Raw genomic sequence first — 18,904 nt, forward strand, 5'->3', positions numbered from 1 at the left:
AGAAACCAGGGATTATACTTCATTCATCTGAATGTCCTTCCTGGGCCCAGGAGACAGGTCCAAGCATGCCATGCTGACCGGAGCATCCTCCAAGACGGTGGATGCGGAGCGGGGTTTGATGGAGGTGACGGGTGGAATGCATAGAGTCGGAAGAGGAACCGTGACTTAGACTGACCTGAACGCCAGGTCAGGAGTTAAGAGTTTCACCCTATGGAAAAGGGAGAAATGGTATTAAAAAAAAAAAAAAGTGGCTACATTTGTAAAAGCTGGCTCTGAAACCATCTTGTGTTCAGATCCCAGATCTGGGCAACCTTGGGCTGGCGGTTCACCTTTGAGCCCATTCTTCTCTGTGTCAGGCAGACGCCAAGTGTTCCTATCTTGAAGACACGGTGAGAGTTCACCAAGTTAGCGCAGGGAAAGTGCAGATGAGAGCACCCCGGACATAAATGTGGGCTCCTGCTAGCGAGCCACTGTGTGAGCCGCTGTTCTCTGACCAGGAGGGCGCCCTCCTCCCCGCTTCTGCCATGCGAGAGAAAGGAAGACAGAAGCCGCTTTCACCGCACAAGCATCTGCCCCCTTCCACGTTCTGGACGTCTGAACCCGCCCTGGATTCTTTAGGATGTGTGATCCTAAAGGGCCTTTCAAGGTGAAAGGAGGCATCCACGGCGCTGGGTTACCACACCTGGCCTGTGAGAAGGGCAGGTCAGGAAGAAGGAATGGTCACTCGGGAGGCCCTCAGGCAAACTTGCCTCTGGGCTCTATGAGTTCTTGGGTGAAGACCTCCACCTCGTGGAGCCTACTCTGCTGTTCACGGACGGTGGATGAGCGCCCCACCTACAGGTGGTTGCCACGATTCTTGAATGTGACAGCTCATGCAACGTGTCTATCTGAGCTTGGCACATGGCGGGTGCAAAATAAACGATAAAGCAAATACTACTCCCACGACACCTGAACACCTAGCAGCTCAGCTAAAAATGAAAGAGGAAGGGAGTCCTGGAAGCAGTCAGCTTTTACTGATCACGAGTAGAAGTTGGTCGTGGTATTTGGCTTTTAATAAGAATCATCTGAGAGGTGTGGCGACCATAAGTTTTGCATAGACAAAAGCAAACATGAAAGGATGCTGGCCCGGCAGAGATGTTTACAGAGCGGGAGGTCCACGAGGCTTTCCTGCCGTGAACCCCCGAGGATCGCACGGCAGCACAGAAGCGCGCCCTCCGAAAACGTGCCCCAGGTCACTGCACCAGCACAGGGGTCGAAGCCAGCAGTCCCCTCTGCGAGTGACTGAAAAGGGTCTGGGGCCCTGCAAGGCTCCTGGTACCTTCAGGACCCCATGGTGGGAGTAACGTGGCCAATTTACATCCCACCACGTTCTTCCTAAACGCGCAGAATCTGAGAAAGCATGCACTCAGGGGTGTGAACAGACTTGTTTTATGAGTTACTTGTATTTATTATCCCAGTGCTTTTGGGCAAATTATTTAATAACTTCATAATGATTCAATTCTATTATTATTCAAATTTGCCATTATTGAATTTAATAATTTTGGAGCCTCAGTTTCTGTATCTACGAAGTGAAAGTGTCAATTGTTTAGTCATATCCAACTCGTTGCAACCCCATAGATTGTAGCCCGCCAGGCTCCTCTGTCCATGGGATTCTCCAGGCAAGGATACTGGAATGGGTGGCCATTCCCTTCTCCAGGGGATCTCTGTGACCCAAGGATAGAATCTGGGTCTCCTGAATTATAGGCAGATTCTTTACCATCTGAGCCAATAATTTTGGAGCCTCAGTTTTTGCATCTATAAAATGGGGATTAAAATGCCTCTTACAGGATTATCATTAGGACCAAAAAAAAAAAAAAAAAAATCATGCCTGTGACTGGCTGTGACCTTGAGCTCATGACTTGACCCCAAGGTCCTTGGCTTCTTCATTTCCCAAACGGGTACACAGTACTAACAGCCAGAGCAGTTCAGGACTCCCTGAACTGACAGCTGCCAGGTTCACTCAGCATGGGGCTGAGGCTACGTGCTCAGAAGTGCCAGTTCTCTTCTTTGCCAAAATGTATGTCTCATCCTAAGCATTAACCTTTGTAAGGAAGGCGCCCTCTACCGCTGCTGGTTTCTTTCGCCTTTGTGTCTGACTTGGTGTCCCTCGCCTCCTAACCTGTGAGGTCGTTTCAGTTTCCAGCCCGTGACAGGTAATTATTTCAGGTTCACATCCAGTTAAGCTCCCTGTAACCTCAGGGTCCGATCTCACATTCCTCAGTGCGCGCCAGCGTGGGTGGACATCTGAGTCTACGGTGAAAGTCACGCGGACGCAAAGCATTACTGACAGTCGCTCTCTGACTTGATTCTTCAGCTACAATTCCCCTTTGTTCTTTAGCAAGGACACCCCAAGAGCTCTATCAATGTGATGGAGACAGAGCCCAGCAGAGGGGTTCTGTGCTTCCTAAACCCTGGTGACGGGCGGTCTTGAAGCCTGCGTGGCTGCATCCGGGCAGACACTTCATCTCCCGTACAACATGAGACCCACTGGGCTCTGCATCCTCAGTAGGGCCACAGAGAATCTCCTGCATCTGTGAGAACATCTGAGCACTGCAGGCTCGAGGGTATCTCATGATGACATGGGCTAGGGGAAGGCTTTGAAGAGGTAGAGCCTCTATCTTAAAGCTCCTAGAGAGATGGGGGACCCTGGAAGCTCAAGTAGGAGCTATTAACAGGAGGATAAAAGGAAAGGATTTATTTAATTTTCATCCTCTTTGTGCTTGAGTATCTAGGGTAGAGAAGAGAGAAGTTTCTTTTTTGTCTTTGTCCATTTTCTTCTCGATTTTGCCTTTTACCTTTTTGTTTTTCGCCTATTTCTGTGTCTTTCATCCTTTTTGGTCAGTCTTCGCTTCTTCCCCTCCTTTCCTGTCTACCTAATTCCCTCCTCTCTTAGTCTTTTTTCCAGCCTTCCTCCCTTCTCTCTCCTTTCCTTTCTGTCTTCTTCCCTTATTTCCTTTATCTCTCTTCCTTCCTACAGAGGCATGAGCCCCACCGGTGTATATGGACTCCCGTTCTGTGTGCTGTGGGGGACGCAGCAGTGCACGTAGCCCCCCAGCACACAGGAGGCTGCCCCCGAAGCTGATGGCCCGGCATCTTGGTGGGAAACCCCTGAGTGTGGGGTCTCCCTCACATGGGCACTCTGCCAGCTGTTCTCACGTGTCAGCTCCATCCTCTCATCCAACAGGAGAGGATTCAGGTTCAGAGAGGGTCCAGGTGATGCGCTATCTGGGCGGAGCTGAAACCCTACCCCAAGTCTGGCGGATTCTGGGTCCTAAAGTCTACTCTTGCCTTGTGTCAAGCTAAGCACAGTGTGCATTCGGGGCATATTGAGATGTCTTCAACAGCTGCGCACATGGTTCTCAGCCCCTCACAAATCTCAGCCTCAGTTTCCCCTCATGAATATCCAGGGCCCCGCAGCACGCACTGGCCGGGGCATCTCAGAGCCGCTGACTGGTTCTCTGCTTTCTCCTCAGAGGTGGCCGACGGCCTCTGCTGTGTGCTGACCACGCCCTGCCTCACTCAGACGGCAGCAGCCCCAGCAGTGAGAGACTCCGACTCACCTGTCACCCTGCGCCAGAAGACCTTTGACTGGAGGAGGGCGATAAGGTGTGTGTGTGTGTGTGTGTGTGTGTCCTCCATGAATGTATAAGCCCCAAACCAATACGTGAGCCCAGCACATAAAAACTGGCCTGTTCCTGCCAGCCTTGCCACCCCCTTTCTCTGAGCAGGTGCAGACCCCAGGAATCCCAATGTCCCTGGGAGACCGACCTGTCTCAGCTCCCACACCCTGGGTGGCGTGGTCCCAGCAGCTCCCCGCCACGGCCTCAGTAACCCCAGTTCTGCACACATTCATTCAGCACTCCTTCAGTGTCAGTTGAATATTTTCTAGCTGAATGATACCACCTTGCGCTTTTCTAATTGTTAGTATCCTAGACAGCAACACACAGATCAATCTCGTGTAAATTTAATATTGTTGTAAACTCAATAGTGAAGCTTAAACCCACCAGCAAAATCCTAAAGTGACTTCATGCTTTAAGGGGGAAAAAAAATCTTCCTTTATTTGCTCTGATTGTCAGCTATTGCATTTAAGGGGTATATGTAAGTGGGGCCTGGTGGGTTACCTTACTAATTAAATAATGATCCAGACATCCCACTGGTAAATTCAAAGAAAATCAGTGATCAGAATTGCCTAGGAAATAAAACAGCTGTTCCTTGTAAATTATCATGAAGGAAGATTCATTAAAATGTACAGCTGGAAGTTTTAGCCATCCAAGGAAACAGTGGCTCAGAGAGGTCAAGTGATTTCTCCAAAATTACACAGCCACAGATGGAAGAAGCAGAATTAGAACAAAGTTCGATACGCATTAACCAGGCTCTTCATTTGTTTTTCTTCCTTTTCTTATTCTCTTGTGCTCATCCCGCTACATCCTCTGCTTGGCCCCTTTCTCTGTCCGCTGTCTACCCACTAACAGACAGCAAGAGGACTCGGAGGGGGCAGAGAGCCCGATCGCTGTGGATGAGTCCCTTTTCAGCTACGGCCTTCGGGAAAGCATCGCCTCATACTTGTCCCTGACAGGAGATGACAGCACCTCCTTCGACCGGAAGAAGAAAAGCGTGTCCCTGATGTACAGTGGGAGCAAAAGGAAGAGCTCTTTCTTCTCATCACCACCGTACTTTGAAGACTAGCCGGAGAACAGACACCATGGTGTTTGCCCAAAAGAACAGAGGTTATGACTGTCACCTGGCATCCTGCACAGAGGCACATGGTCCCTGGGGAAACTCGCGTCTTCCAGAAGCCAAGAGAAGCCACGTGGAGAACTGAACTCTTGTCTTCTGTATCCACATCACGACAAAGGGAACCCCTCCCTGGTGTCTGATCCAGCACACTGCAAAACGTTGACTCCTGGCATCTTCGTGCAAGGGGGTCGGAAGAGCCCTGTGTGTGTGGGTGTGTGTGGGGGTGTGTGTGGGTGTGTGTGTGTGTGCACGCTATATCTGTGCAAAAGACAAAGATGCTCTCTCACAAGAAAGTGCACTGGTGCTGATCTCCAGCACACCGCCCAGCTAGGCTCCCTCTGAGGCCACTAGAGAAAACTTCTGAATGAGAAAAGCCTGAGAAGAAAATGAGCCAGAAGTTACAGCCTGGCAGACAATCTGGGTTTGCAAATTGATCCCTTGCACTGAACTTTTGAAACCCATCTGTAAAGAGAGACCTCTGGGCTGCAGCTCCTCTCTTTCTAAGGGAGCTCAGTGACACTAAACGCTGACCTTATGACCTTCCTTATGAGTCCCCAGTTGGAAGATCCCTTTGGGTTCTAGCTCCAAAACTACATGTGTAAAAGTCAGATGACTTCCCTACTTATGCAGAGACCAGGGGAAATGGGAGAGGAGGTGGCTGCCAATGGGAAAGCACAAGGGCAGGCCTGGGACGGAGCGCAATTTCGCAACATCACCAACCATGGCTCGCAGCACAGAAAGGGCTTTTCTGGGATGCTGAGGGTCTTGCCTATCTTAATGCACCTGTTATTCATTCGTGATTACCAGAAGAGGCACTGTGTTAAGTCCTGTGTAGGTATCAGGCCCAGCAGTATAGACAGGAGGAAAATATTTGTATAGACAAATATTGTGGAAGTAGTGTGCTGTGCTAAGTCGCTTCTGTCATGTCTGACTCTTTGTGGCCCCATGGACCGTTGCCTGCCAGGCTCCTCTGTCCATGGGATGCTCCAGGCAAGAATACTGGAGTGGATTGCCATGTCCTCCTGGGACTGGGTGACCCAAGAGTTCATGTCTCAGCTGGATCCTTAAGTAGTAGAAGGGCTGGCTGGACTGGATAAGTAAAAATGGTTGGATATTTTGAAAAAAGGAACTTGATAAGTTCTAAAGAAATCATCCATCCAGTATCTTCTTCTAAAAAGAGTCTGTCAGCCACATGAATAAAAATGCTAAGCTCCAGAAAAGAGGGGAACCGGAGTGGCTTAATTCTGTCAAACAGAATTTAAGAGATGAGAGAGAAAACACCACAAATTTCTGGACAAGGAGAAGCGATTCTCTCCAGATCCTGTTAGGAAGGGGTTGCAGTTGCCTCTAGGACCTGTTTCCCCGCCGTTGCAAAGGGCTTCCAGGAGAGGAGGGGTGCTGCTGATAGGAAAAGCCTGTCTGTTCAGCATATGCCTTCCAGCCATCTGAGATCACTGCCCTGGTGGTGTGTGCACATGCGTTTACACGATTTTCTGTATCATCGGATTCCAGAGTGTTTATCCAAGAGGACGTTTGTGGTTTCCTCAACACTCCCCACAGGCTATTTCTAAAGGGCCGGCCGATGTATGGGAAATGAATGTAACTCTGGGGACGCCAACTCCCACCTCCTCGCCAATGGCAGATGTGTGTACTGCGTCTTCTGTACTGTTTTCCGTTGTAACCAACGAATGGTTGGGACATTTGGGGAGGACTCGGCGGGGTGGGGTGGGGGCAGGTTTCAAATGGGAAGCATTACATTTTGCTAAATCATGTATTTATTCCTGATTAAAATAAGCCTAATAAATATTTAATTCTCGGGGACTCCCCTGGCAGTCCAGTGGTTGAGACTTCGCCTTCCAATGTAGTGGGGGGGATGCGATCCCAGGTCAATGGGCTAAGGCCCCACAAGCCTCACGGCCAAAACATAAAACAGAAATGTGTTTTAACAAACTCAACAAAGACTTTAAAAGTGGCCCACATGAAGAAATATTTAATTCTTGGCATGCTGGGGAGAGGTTCCTGGGTGAGGCAGCTGGGTGGTTAGTTCAGAGGCTCTGTGGGTTGAGAATTTTTAAAGAAACTTGCAGCTGGAGAGAGAGGAGACCAGGGAACACAAGAGGAAGCCACACTGGTTAGTGTATTGGCGTCTCCTTGAGGTGCAGTCATAAGAAAACAGGGTTTCGTGACTTTTGAGGCTGTCTCATCCGACTTGGGGCTGGACATCCAAGATCCAGGGAGATAACAACTTCTTAGTGATTGTTACAAAAGTTTGGTCTCACCTAGACACTCCTGCATGTTACTTGTGATAACTCTGCAATTTGTTCTTCCAAGAATTCCTTCCACAGATATGTTTTTGTACACCAACTAGATACCAGACACTGTTCTAGGGGCTGCGACCATTGCAGGGAAACCAGAAGAGGACCCTGCAAGCAAGCAGGGGGCAGGCGGTGTCCTTCCCAACCTAAGTCCCCAGGGGAGGCTCTCCTCTCCTTGCGTCCCCTCCCTTCTGCCTAAACTTCTAGACCCAGCCCCTCAGACGACAGCAAGACCCCAGGATGACAGAGAAACACATAGAAGGAATGTGGCCCCGGAGAAATCATGAGCTATCTGGACTCCCCACCTGGGAAAATGTTATGGGAAAGAGAAAAAAGAAACTCACTTGGTATTTAAGCTGCTTTCATGATGGGTCTCCTTATTAAAGCAGTTGAGCATTTGCTTCAAAGTGCAGAGAAATAAAAGGGCTTCCCAGTTAGCTCAGTGGTAAAGAATCCGCTTGCCAATGCAGGAGACTTGAATTCTATCCCTGGGTCAGGAAGATCCCCTAGAATAGGAAATGGCAACCCACTCTAGTATTCTTGCCTGGAAAATCCCATAGGCAGAAGTACTTGGTAGGTTACAGTCCATGGGGTTGCACAGAGTCAGACATGACTGAATGACTGAGCACACACACTCTCACACAGAAATAAACCTGATTTGCAGATAGTGAGATAACTTTATAAAAATCCAATGGACCCAGCAGACAAAGTATTAGAGACGATAAGAAAGCTGAGCAGATGCAGAACCAACTTAGTTCCTAACACCCATGTTTACCGACTGGAGAGTAACACAGAAAACATGAAACCACTTAGGAAGGGTCTTGCCTCACAGCAAGTTTGCAAAGCTTTTATGGAGAAAAGTTCAAAACTCTATGAAAAGATAAGGCGACAAAAATACTATGGGCCTGGTTATAGGGTTAAGCTGATATAAGAACTAACATCCTAAAAACATATTTTGCCAAAATGATTTGAAAAAGTACATGAAACTACTGTCCAATTCCCATCAGGAATATTTTTTAAAATCAGTGAACTTATTCTGGCTTCCAGGGTAGCTCAGTAGTAAAGAACCCGCCTGCCAGTACAGGAGACACAGTTTCAATCCCTGGGTCCGGAAGATCCCCTGGATAAGGAAACGGCAACCCACTCCAGTATTCTTGCCTGGGAAATCCCATGGACAGAGGAGCCTGGCAGGCTACAGTCCATGGGGTCTCAAAGAGTCGGATGTGACTTAGTGACTGAACAAAAACAACATTAAAACGTATCCCAACGTACATACAGAAGCATCAAAACCCATGAATAGACAGGCCAATTTTGCCTTAGAGAAGTAGCAGGGTGGGTGAGTGCTCCTGAGAGGTTCATGTGGAAACAGGAGAAAACGGTGTTCTGGACCCAAACCACCATCTCCCTCGCACTGGCCCCAGATGGTTTAATGGACTCAGCGTGGTCTTAGATGCCCTCTTTGAACCAGGAGCTGAGCTAAGTGTTAAGGCCGTACTAAGGAGATGAATCCTATACCCAACCAAGCCTGCAGTCACAGTAGAAATGGAATAAGCTGTGCTAGAAAACATGACAAGCAAGTAAAATAAATCAGAATTCCTAAAAGTTACCAAGCAGAAGTCTCTTCACCACAGTGAGATTCTTTCTGTTTTAGAGATGGAGAAAGGCTTCGAGGTCCCATCCAGCTGAGCCCTAAAGATGGAGTGAGTTTCCAGGTGGAAAACAGGACGTGCTGACCACAGACCAGCGTGGAAAAGATCTAGAGGAAGGCGTGGCATTTTCTAGGAATGGTGGCAGAGCTGGTGAGCCTGGACTGCAGGGTTTGTGTGGGAAAGGAGAGAGGAAAATTTAGTGTGAGGCCAACTCCCGGGGCCTGGAGCTCACTCTGAGGAATGTAGAATTGGGGCAACGTTGTAGGAAAGCCATGGAAACTTTTTCTAAGTCCTGTAAATCACAGCGTGGAGGACACGACCTCTTTTACCTTCTGTTAAAACTGGCCAAGGGGTCAATGCCACAGAATTCAGGCTTGCAACATGGCCTCCCCTTCCTTCTTCAACCTTCCACGAGGGTAGGTGAAACCTCCCACCTCCCGACCTGCTTTTGTTTGGAATTGCCTTTGCTTGGCATCGGACATGGGGAACTGGGTTTCTTAAGTTCCCACAGGGTGCAGCACACTTTACAATGAGTTTACATCATGACTCCTCTAATCCTCGGAAAACAGAATTAATCACACCCATTTTATCCATGAAGCAGGTGAAGTAAAGGGTTTCACCCAAGGCCAGCATCTTAACGCAAGCTTGTCTGATTCTAGGCTCTTTGACACACTGAGACCCTGAACACATCCCAGGCTCTTGGAGAAACATTCTCACAGGATTCGGCTTCACAGGTTCCAGCCCCTAACGCAGTGCTTTCTTGACTGTGTGTTCTCTAGCAGGTCACTAAACATCTCTTGGCTTTCTCATGTCTAGATTAGAAACAGAATAAATGTCCCTTGCAAATCAATGTCAGGAACCTATGAGATCATGTATTGAAATGGATTTATGGTCCCATACACGCTAAACAAATACATATAAGCTATTAATTATCAAAGGAGTCTGTCTCGTTCAAATTTCAATAGTTCTGGCCCCAAGCTTTGCAGAAAGACTGAAGATTTTATCCAAGAATATATCACCACCTCACTTTCATTCCTCCAAACATCTGTTGGTAGAGAGCACGTTGAAGGAACTGCTAATATATTGAAGTATTTTAGTTCTCTCAGTTCCAAATAATTTCACACGCATCCCAAAGACTGCGGGGAACAGTTGTAAAAGCTGTCTGTAAATGACTAAAACAGAAGGAGGATTTATTTTTAAATACACTACCATTTGTTAAAACAGATTCGTTTTTGAAATTCCCCAAACATCTAAACTCTCCAGAACTTTTAAAAGGAAAATTCTGCCTTCTGGGCCTACTGGAAGGTATTTTTGGTGTCCTCTGGGTCCCCTTGAGTGTCTGGTTTCTGAGAGGGCCCTGGGGGGAATCCCTTTGGGATCAACTCAAAGTCAGGAAGGTCTGCTTTCAACTCCAGAAACTGCAAGATGTTTGTGCTCAGGTCTCCTGCCACTCAGATGGACCCCATATGGAGGGACAGACTGAAGACCACCCGAAGCGAAGGACAAGAAACACAAGAAGGAGGTGGGAGGAAGGGAAGCGGGCCGGCCTGTGGGTCCCAGGACACACACCATCGCTCCCCTACCCAGGTTTGCAAGCCAGCTCCTTCACTGGCTGTCAATCACGGAGCATTGACCATAAGCCAGCAGTGCTGGGTGCCCCGGGCTCTGTGGAGAGCCGGGCACTGCTGGCCCCTGCTGTCCTGGAGTTGACAGTCTGTGGGAGAGACACATGTGGCAGGAAGAGTAATTCTGCACTGGTGGGGAAGCAGGAGAAAGGCTGGATGAGATTTACAGGTGGCAGCGGCCACAGGAAGGGGGTCCAACCCGAGGCTGGAAAGTCTGGAAGGAGTCCCTGAAAGACGAGTAGGTCAGGAAGGAGAACGACGGGAGGAAAGCACTTCGGGCAGAGGAGAGCACCTGGAGGAGGCTGAATATAGCACAGACTTCTCAGTAAATACTAGAAGGCTCCGTGGCTGCCGGAGATACAGAAAGTAGCAGGAGGCGCTGCTCCCTCTCAGGGCAGAGACAATGCCCATCCAGCCTCAACTGTGCGCTCTGAACTGGCACTTCTCTACCCTCCTCGTGGTCATGGGTTTGGACCTCAGGAAGGCTGGACAGAGCTGGGTGTGGTTTGATGGCCTTAGAATCGCCAGCTGGTCATGTCACTGGCCCTGACGGTTCTCCGTTGCTCTTTCCTTTGTGTCACTTAACAGTCTCCTCATTGCTTTCTTTTCCTCCAGCACTGGCCCCGTACATTCATCCTCCGCCAAGCTCTAGAAGTCTGACCCTTTGATTGTAAGAGTGTTCACAGTAACACTATTGCCAGTAGCCAAAAGGGGGAAGCAACTCAGATGTCAATCAGCAGACGAATGGATCAACAAAGCATGGTGTACACACACAATGCAATATCACTCAGCCTTAAAAATAAATGAAATTCTGATGCCTGCTACAACATGGATGAACCTTGAGGACGTTATGCTAAGTGAAATAAGCCGGTTACAACAGGACAGAGCTCATAGGATTCCACTCACCTGAGATAAATTCGCATTAGAGTAGGGAAATTCACAGAAGACAGAAAGTAGAAGAGACGTTACCAGGGGCTGGGAGGAAAGGAGAGTGGGGAGATAGTGCTTAATAGGTGCAGAGTCTCTGTTTGGAATGATGAAAAGGTGCTGCTGACGATTAACACTGATGGTCGCACCACGTTGTGAATGTACTTAATGCCAGTGAATGGTATGCTTACTAATGGTTAAGGTGGGAAACCAAACCAGCAAACAAACAAAAGCCGTCAACGGCTCACATGCACTCAGGATAAAACCCAAGGTGTTCGGTGCAGTCTGGCTGCTCTCTGCCTCCCAGCCTCCACTCCATGGTCCAGGCAGACTCTGCCCTCCCGCTGCACTGCATGATGGGCAGATCCCAGTGAGGAGCCCTTGATGCCAGGACTCTGGTTGCGTGCCAGTACAGCCTGCAGCATCAGCATGCACAGTCCCTCTCACAGGGCACGCTCTCCTCCCTGAGCTTGGTGAGGGGCTTCTCTCTGAGCTGCCATAAGACTCTCTTTTAAACAGCTGCTTTAAGTGTCTGTCCCCTCTCTCTCAAGTAAACTACAAGCTTCCTGAAAACTAGGGCACAGATCATGTAGTAAGGCATTTCCAGCAATGAGCGTAGTACCTGGCACCAGGTGGACATTCAATAAAATTAGAAGCTAATCAGAACAGCCAACAGAGCTTATGCTGTGGTTAACAGGTGGTTTCCTCCATCATAGTTATTCCATCCCTATCATTATCATATCACCATCATCATCATTTTCACCACCTTCATCACCATCACCATCATCATCATCATTAACACTACCCTGTCTACATGATTAGTACTTAAGCTACGAGTAGCTATGAGTAGCCAGTAACATCCTGGCTCACATACGCATAGAAAGATGGCCATGGGCAGGACACCAATTCAGAACAAAGGAAAAAGGAAATCCAAGCAATCGAAGTCAGGTGGGGGAAGGAAGGACCACCTTCAGCAAGACTGAAGACAGAGTGGGCAGCTCACCATCAGCACAGCTCTCCGGAAGAGTCTGGAGTTGGCGGCCCTGGTGGTTACAAGGTGGATGCTGGCTATATCGGCTCCGCCACGGTCTGCTGCCAGGGTCACGCGCCGAGGGTCCCCGCCAAACGCTTGGATGTGGGTCTGCACCCAGGTCAGAGCCACCACCTGGTCCAGCAGCCCCCAGTTGCCGCTCAGCTCGCTGGACCCTTAAGAAAGAGGAAAGCCTTTAACCCTCTGTGACCCTGCGCCCTGGATGCAGCCAATCAGGCATGTGGTGCCTGTGGGGGACTTAGACTCCTGTCCACCCAGGTCAGGACTGTGGTTTCTCAATATTGTGGGAGAGCCTGGGCTCCGGAATCAGGCCCATCCAGCTGGGATTCTCCCATCAGCCTTTGCCAACTAGGAGACCATGGACACGTCCCTCCACGTCTGTGAACTAAGGCTTTCCCATCCTAGAAGGGGTGGCTCCTCAGATGAGAGGCAGCGCGTGTTCAGAGCCCCCACTTGGCACATCCAGGGAAAACGAGATGAGCTTCCTGCCCTGGATCCTCCCTGACTGCCCCTGACTCTCCATGTCTCTTCCCCATGACAAAGGCCAGGCCAGCCTGAGCCATCAGTCTCACCCCTTCCCACCACCTTCCATGACCTTCAGCAGCACTCAGTAGAGCTGATCTTTTTTTTTTTCTTATAATTCAGGAAATATTTTGTATTTTATTTTTAGATTTTTTTTGATGATGACCATGTTTAAAGTCTTTATTGAATTTTTTGCAATATTGCTTCTGTTGTATATTTTGACTTCTTGGCTGCAAGGCATGTTAGCTCCCTGACGAGGGATCAAACATGCACTTCCTGCATCGGAAGGCGAAGTTTTCACCACTGGACCACCAGGGAAGTCCCCAGTAAATATTTTCTGAAAGCTCAGCACTTTTAAAAAATTGAATGATTTGGACACAGAAAACATACAGCCAGAACATTCTTCTCCTTGGCATTTGAGACACTCTATGCCCAGGCCCCATGGCCATCTTCTGAATTGAGCGGACCCTCCTTAGTCTACACCACTAAGGACTCTGGAGCACCAGGCCAGTCCTGGTCCGAGCCGAGGCTCACGCCCTTCTTCTCTGGCAGACCCTTGGCTTCAACCACCGCCTACGTGTGGCTGACTCTCAGGATGACGTCGCTGCCCAGAGCACTCTCCAGGCCCAGGTCCCTCACGTGCCTCCAGGAGGCTGTCTCACGGGCACCTCAGGTCCATTCAATCCCAAAGGGAATCGATTCTAAGTCTCTTGAGCGCCCCGCCAGCAGCTTCTCCTGAGTTTCTTACCTTATCCCTCAAACCCAGCCATACCCACCCACTCCTCTCCTGCACAAGCTTGTGGGTCTTCCCGGACTCCTCTTTCAGCTGCATCCCCTCTTCCCCGCTCCCCTGGTGTGGTGCGTGCTCCCCCACTGATCTCTGCCCCGTCTCTCCTAGAGCTGTTCACTGGCCTCCTGTATCAGCACGCTCCTCCCGCCCCTGAATTCTCCATGTGCATCCAGAGTGATCTTCTCAATTGTAATTTTGATTATCTCTCTCTCTGAGACACACACACACACACACAACAATGTACACACACACCCCCCAATGTACACACACACCAGTGTACACACATACACTAGTGTACACACACCAAGGTATACACACACACAAGAAAGTACACACACACACACACACACACACCAGTGTACACACACACACACACACAATCAATGTACACACACACACACACACCCTGCCCCATCCTATGTAAAGTCTCCCATCTCATCTCATGGTCCTTCGGGCACCATTTCTTCTCGTGCATTCCAAGCCCCCCAGGACCTGGTCATCCTCCTCTCGGGGCACATCTCCCTCTGTCTCTCCCCTGTCCTGTGCCGCAGCCACCCAGGCTCACCAGCAGATGCTCAAACACAGCAGCCCTCCCTTCCCCCACCCTGGGCTCGGCACATGTGACTTCCTTCACCCAGACCCCTCCCTCTGCCCTTGACCTGCCCTAGCTCTGACCTCCGACCCAGTCATCCTCTGAGTCTGAGTTACAGCGTCAACTCACAGGCAGCCTCGGGGGAAGTGAGGGTCCCCTTTCAGAGTACTTGTCAGCATGGGCTCCCCTGCGAGACTCCGCCCTCCACTAAAGCCAGTGGCACGCAGTCGGTCCTTATGAAATGTTAAGTGAATGAAATGACTACACTTATGATGAACACGATTCAGTATCAAGTGAGAAACTATCAACAAAAACCCATTTCCCCAGATAGAAAGCAGCAAGACCTTGCATCCTGATTCCCCAGCCTGCTGTTCACAAAGAGCTGACGACACACCAGCTCGGTGCACATAATGGTTTGAATTACTCCTCCAGCTGGGGAGATGCTCAGAATTTCTTCAAACGCATTTCATGTTCTGGGTTTAATGAAGCCATTGGCACCCTTCTCTGTGGGCTTTTCTGGATTGCAGACACATTCTGTTTGTTTCCAAGGTCTCAGGGAGGGCAGGAAGGCTGGGCAGCGGCTGAACAAGACCCGGTCTGAGAGGTGACGCCCACAGCCTGCATTTCCAGGGACAATGTAGAGGCAGGGCACTGTCCCTGACTCCCAGGGCCCCATGTACCAGCTTCCCACTGACAACGCTGACCTTCTGGGGTCTACAGACCCCTAGGAAGTCACAGATGAGGGTGCTTTCAGGAAGCAAATCTGAACCGGGCTTCACTTTATGCCAGCACCGTGCCAAGTAGTGCAGCCAGCAAGACAGACAAGGTCTCAGCCCTCAGGTCAGACAGCCTCCAGGACACGCACAGGGGGCAGCCAACTAGCTGATCCGAGATGGTCTAACTCAACCCTTTTATTTCCTAGTAGAACCTAAGACTTGAAAAGGAAAGAGTTTGTTTAGGTGCAAGAAGTAAATTTTCTTTCAGATTTTATTTTTAATGTGGGACCAAAGTCTTTACTGAATTTGTTACAATACTGTTTCTCTTTTATGTTTTGGTTTTCTGGCCACAGGGCATGCAGGATCCTAGCTTCCTGATCAGGGAAGGAACCCACACTCCCTGAACTGGAAGGCGAAGTCTTAACCACTGGGATGCCAGGGAAGTTCCCTAGAAGCAAATCTGAGATAGAATTGGCTCTTAAATCTAACACACACTCAGTACTTTTTGTCCTAACATTCAATCCAATTCAGCAAACATTTGTCAAAAAAAAAAAAAAAAATCTATGGTGTGCAAGGCACTCTGTTATTTTCATTAAAAATTTTAGGTACTCTTCTTATGGAACCTCTGCGCAGAAGCCTTCATAACTCCTTCATTCCTGCTGCACACGAAGTCTAACTTCTTCCTGGCTTTTCCTCCCCTCTAAGATTAACTTCAGGCTTCCTTGATGGCTCAGCTGGTAAAGAATCTGCCTGCAATACAGGAGACCCGGGTTCGATCCCTGGGTTGAGAAGATTCCCTGGAGGAGTGTCTGGCAACACACTCCAGTATTCTTGCCTGGAGAATTCTATGGACAGAGGAGGCTGGTGGGCTACAAGTCCATGGGGGGTGGGTCTCAAAAAGTCGGACAAAACTGAAGCGACTAAGCAGTAGCAGCAAGATTAACTTCAGCCCATCTGAGCAGTCTGCGTTCCCTTCATTTTCCAGCACCCATCCTACTCCAGACCTTGGGGTCTGCTCATCGCCTGTGCTCATCACCCTACAGTCTGGTCTTGGCTGAGCTCCATTCTCTTCATCTTCAGGGCTGAGCTCTGGTCTCACCTGGCTCAGCCCCACCACAAACATGCAGCAAGCAGTGCTGCTGGGGTCATGAAACTGGACAGGGCTGCTCTCTGCTGGCCAGGCATGTACAGTCCAGGAGGGAGTCCAGGATGTGAGTGGAAGATCTCTGGATAACGTGATCATGCACTTCTCCAACTGCCTCACCCCACCCTGATCTAATCCTCCAGCTCTCTTCTCCCCACTCTCTGTTCAAAACACATCAGCAAGCATTCAGTTGTTCCCTCATGGTCTAAATGGCTCTTGCTTGCTCATTTGATTTATTCAGTTATCCTTCTAAAGCTCCTCAGCCAGGTTCACAGCAGTTCCTCCCCCAGTTCTTGTTGATGGCCATCAATAAAAGGGATCATGGTGCATGGGCTGTGCAGGTGGGTTATGGAGCCAGACCAGTCAGGCACTGGTCTTACTCCACCCCTACAAGCTCAGCAGGGCCCTGGATGAGTTATTTAATGTGACTTGACTTTCTTCGTCTGTAAAATGGGATAACAATAGTACCAACTTCAACAGGTTGTTATGATGATTGAATTTGTTAAGATTTGTAAAAGGAACAGAATGATGCAGAGCCTAGTATAAAGTACTCTAGAAGTTATTTGTCTTTTCTTAAATAAAATAAAACAGGTTTAGATCCAGCTATTATCTCACAGATGCCCTTTGTGGGGTCTATGTTGTCTTCAGCAACAGAAGTTGCACTGGTGATGGAACAGGACTCTGGGCCTGTTCTTCTGGTCAAAAGGGGGAGCAGACCCCTCAGAGGGGAGCCTCTAAGGAGAAGCTCTGAGTGCCCCCAGGATGATGGGGTGATGGGCACATTACGGGGCCTGGCCTTCAGTCTGGCTCCCAGGCCAAAGCACACTTCCTCTGCTCCCACACCATGCAGGAGGCCTGCGGGCCATGGCCCACCCACTCCTCTGACCCTACAGGCCACTGGCCCCGGGTCCCCTCACCGCATTGCTTTGCCAGAGAGAGGAAGGTAATCACTGTGCCCTATACTGGCGGGGTCTGTCCTGCCTGTGAGATCCAGGCAGGGGGACCCCTTCACTTCCTTTCCACCTGCTCTTTACCAGGACCCATGCTCCTTCTAAGTACTATTGAGTTTGGGCTTTTCTCTCTGAGAACACAAGTTTGTCTAGTCGGCAGCAGAGCTGACATCAGTTTCTGTTTCCATCTCTCTCCCATCTCTTTTTTAATGTGCCTCTGGAGTCTGGCGCTCTCGGGGGATTATCTTCACTCTGAGCTACAACAGCAGATGCCGCGTGCATTCATCACATGAGATAAAGTACATGAAGTGGCAACTCGGCATGAGTCAGTAACTGCCAGGGCTGCTGCTGGCCAGATGCAGGGCCCAGACATGGCTGCAGCAGAACCCTCACTTACAGAGGCCCTGCTAGGGAAAGGGAAGGGGTGTTAACCTTGGGAGCCCCTGCGAGGTGCCAGCAAGCTTCCAGATGTTTGCCTTCACATGCCTGATCTCATGAGAGGTGAGCGACCTGGGATGGATGAGATGCGGAGGGACTGAACCCAGGTCTCCTGCATTCTAGGCATATTCTTTACCCTCTGAGCCACCAAGAGCCTAAGGGGGCTGGTAAATGATCCACCTGCCAATGCAGTAGATGCTAGAGATGTGGATTTGATCCCTGAGGTCGGGGAAATCCCCTGGAGTAGAAAATGGCAACAGACTTCCAGTATTATTGCCTGGAGAATTCCATGGACAGAGGAGCCTGGCTGGCTACAGTCCATGGGGCTACAGAGATGGGGACACAACTGAGCGACTGAGCACACACACTCAGAAGTGAGGCAGAAAGCCCCTTGACCTCTCTGAGCCCCGTGCTTTTCTCTGTGAAATGGCCATACTGTGCTGACCTCGTGGAGGTACCTGGAGACTGGGATGACGTCATCTGGGAAAGACGTCTGGTAGAGACACGGACGCTGCGTGAGCGTCACTCTCTTTCTCTCTTGCTTACAGCATTGCTTTAAGCAGAGGAACAGGCAGTGTTGCAAGCCAGGAGTGAGAAGGGGTGGGTGTTCTCTGCCTCCCCCAACACTGCTCCCAGAAATGGGGTCGCCTTCCCAGAAGCCTGCAGAATTCTCCATAGATTACAGCCCATGAAATCATAAGCCCGCCCCCTCACCGACGGGTAGCATATGGAAATTCTCTTCTGTCTGGAAAAGCTCTGAGCCGGAGTCAGCCAGGTCTGTGGAAAGCCCCACCCGAGCGGGTCCCACAGGCTGGCTTCTGAGTTTCACCATCTCTTTAGCGAAAGGAGCTCCTGACTTAAGAGTCATCAGTGGTGTTTTTGAAAAGAGGAAAGAAAATCCAGCAGGAGAGTCCAGTGCTCTAGCAGCCGCCGCTGCCTCTCTGAAGGAAAGCCTGGAATGGGTTCATCAGCCACACTCCCCTCATTGCCACTGGTCACATGTTGCCTTAACTTGTTGCCCGTCTCATGTCTGCTGTGCAAACCTAAAGTCTTTGTTATGACACTCAAGACCTCTAGCCACATGATCCACCCAGCCCTATCCCCCAGGGCTCCGGGGTTCTGCTCACGCTGGATGCCTGCCTCACTCACCCACGCTCTGGAGGAGCCGTGGTTCCGGCCACATTACATCCCACCCCCCGCCCCCAACCATACCCATCATGCAAGACATCCCAGGTCTTAAACGAGACCCCCAAAGAACAGAGATGATGCTCAGTGCTGTCCTTGAGGACACACAAAGCCCATCACAGCCTCTGGAGCCCCTTCACACATAGCACCTCGCATGAGTCTCACAGTGACTTTATTAGTTGGGTTAAAATTACTCCTATTTTAGAGGAGAAAACTGAGACTTG

General features: G+C 49.8%; 2 protein-coding genes across 5 annotated transcripts in view; one reads left to right on the forward strand and one right to left on the reverse strand.

Annotated features, from left to right (window-relative positions):
- Nucleotides 1–6,608, forward strand: part of SLA (Src like adaptor) — a 65,783-nt gene extending 59,175 nt beyond the window's left edge. For all 4 annotated transcript variants that reach the window (XM_027560795.1, XM_027560797.1, XM_027560796.1 and 1 more), the window contains 2 exons: nt 3,513–3,645; nt 4,512–6,608. In XM_027560795.1, coding sequence (XP_027416596.1) covers nt 3,513–3,645; nt 4,512–4,725 — 347 coding nt within the window. In that variant the 3' untranslated portion in view covers nt 4,726–6,608. The remainder of the gene's footprint in view (nt 1–3,512; nt 3,646–4,511) is intronic.
- Nucleotides 1–18,904, reverse strand: part of TG (thyroglobulin) — a 235,997-nt gene that overhangs the window by 91,750 nt on the left and 125,343 nt on the right. Inside the window, exon 41 of the mRNA XM_027560798.1 lies at nt 12,296–12,498. Coding sequence (XP_027416599.1) covers nt 12,296–12,498 — 203 coding nt within the window. The remainder of the gene's footprint in view (nt 1–12,295; nt 12,499–18,904) is intronic.

This window comes from Bos indicus x Bos taurus, chromosome 14, assembly GCF_003369695.1.
Source record: "Bos indicus x Bos taurus breed Angus x Brahman F1 hybrid chromosome 14, Bos_hybrid_MaternalHap_v2.0, whole genome shotgun sequence".
In the NCBI taxonomy this organism is placed as follows: Eukaryota; Metazoa; Chordata; class Mammalia; order Artiodactyla; family Bovidae; genus Bos; species Bos indicus x Bos taurus.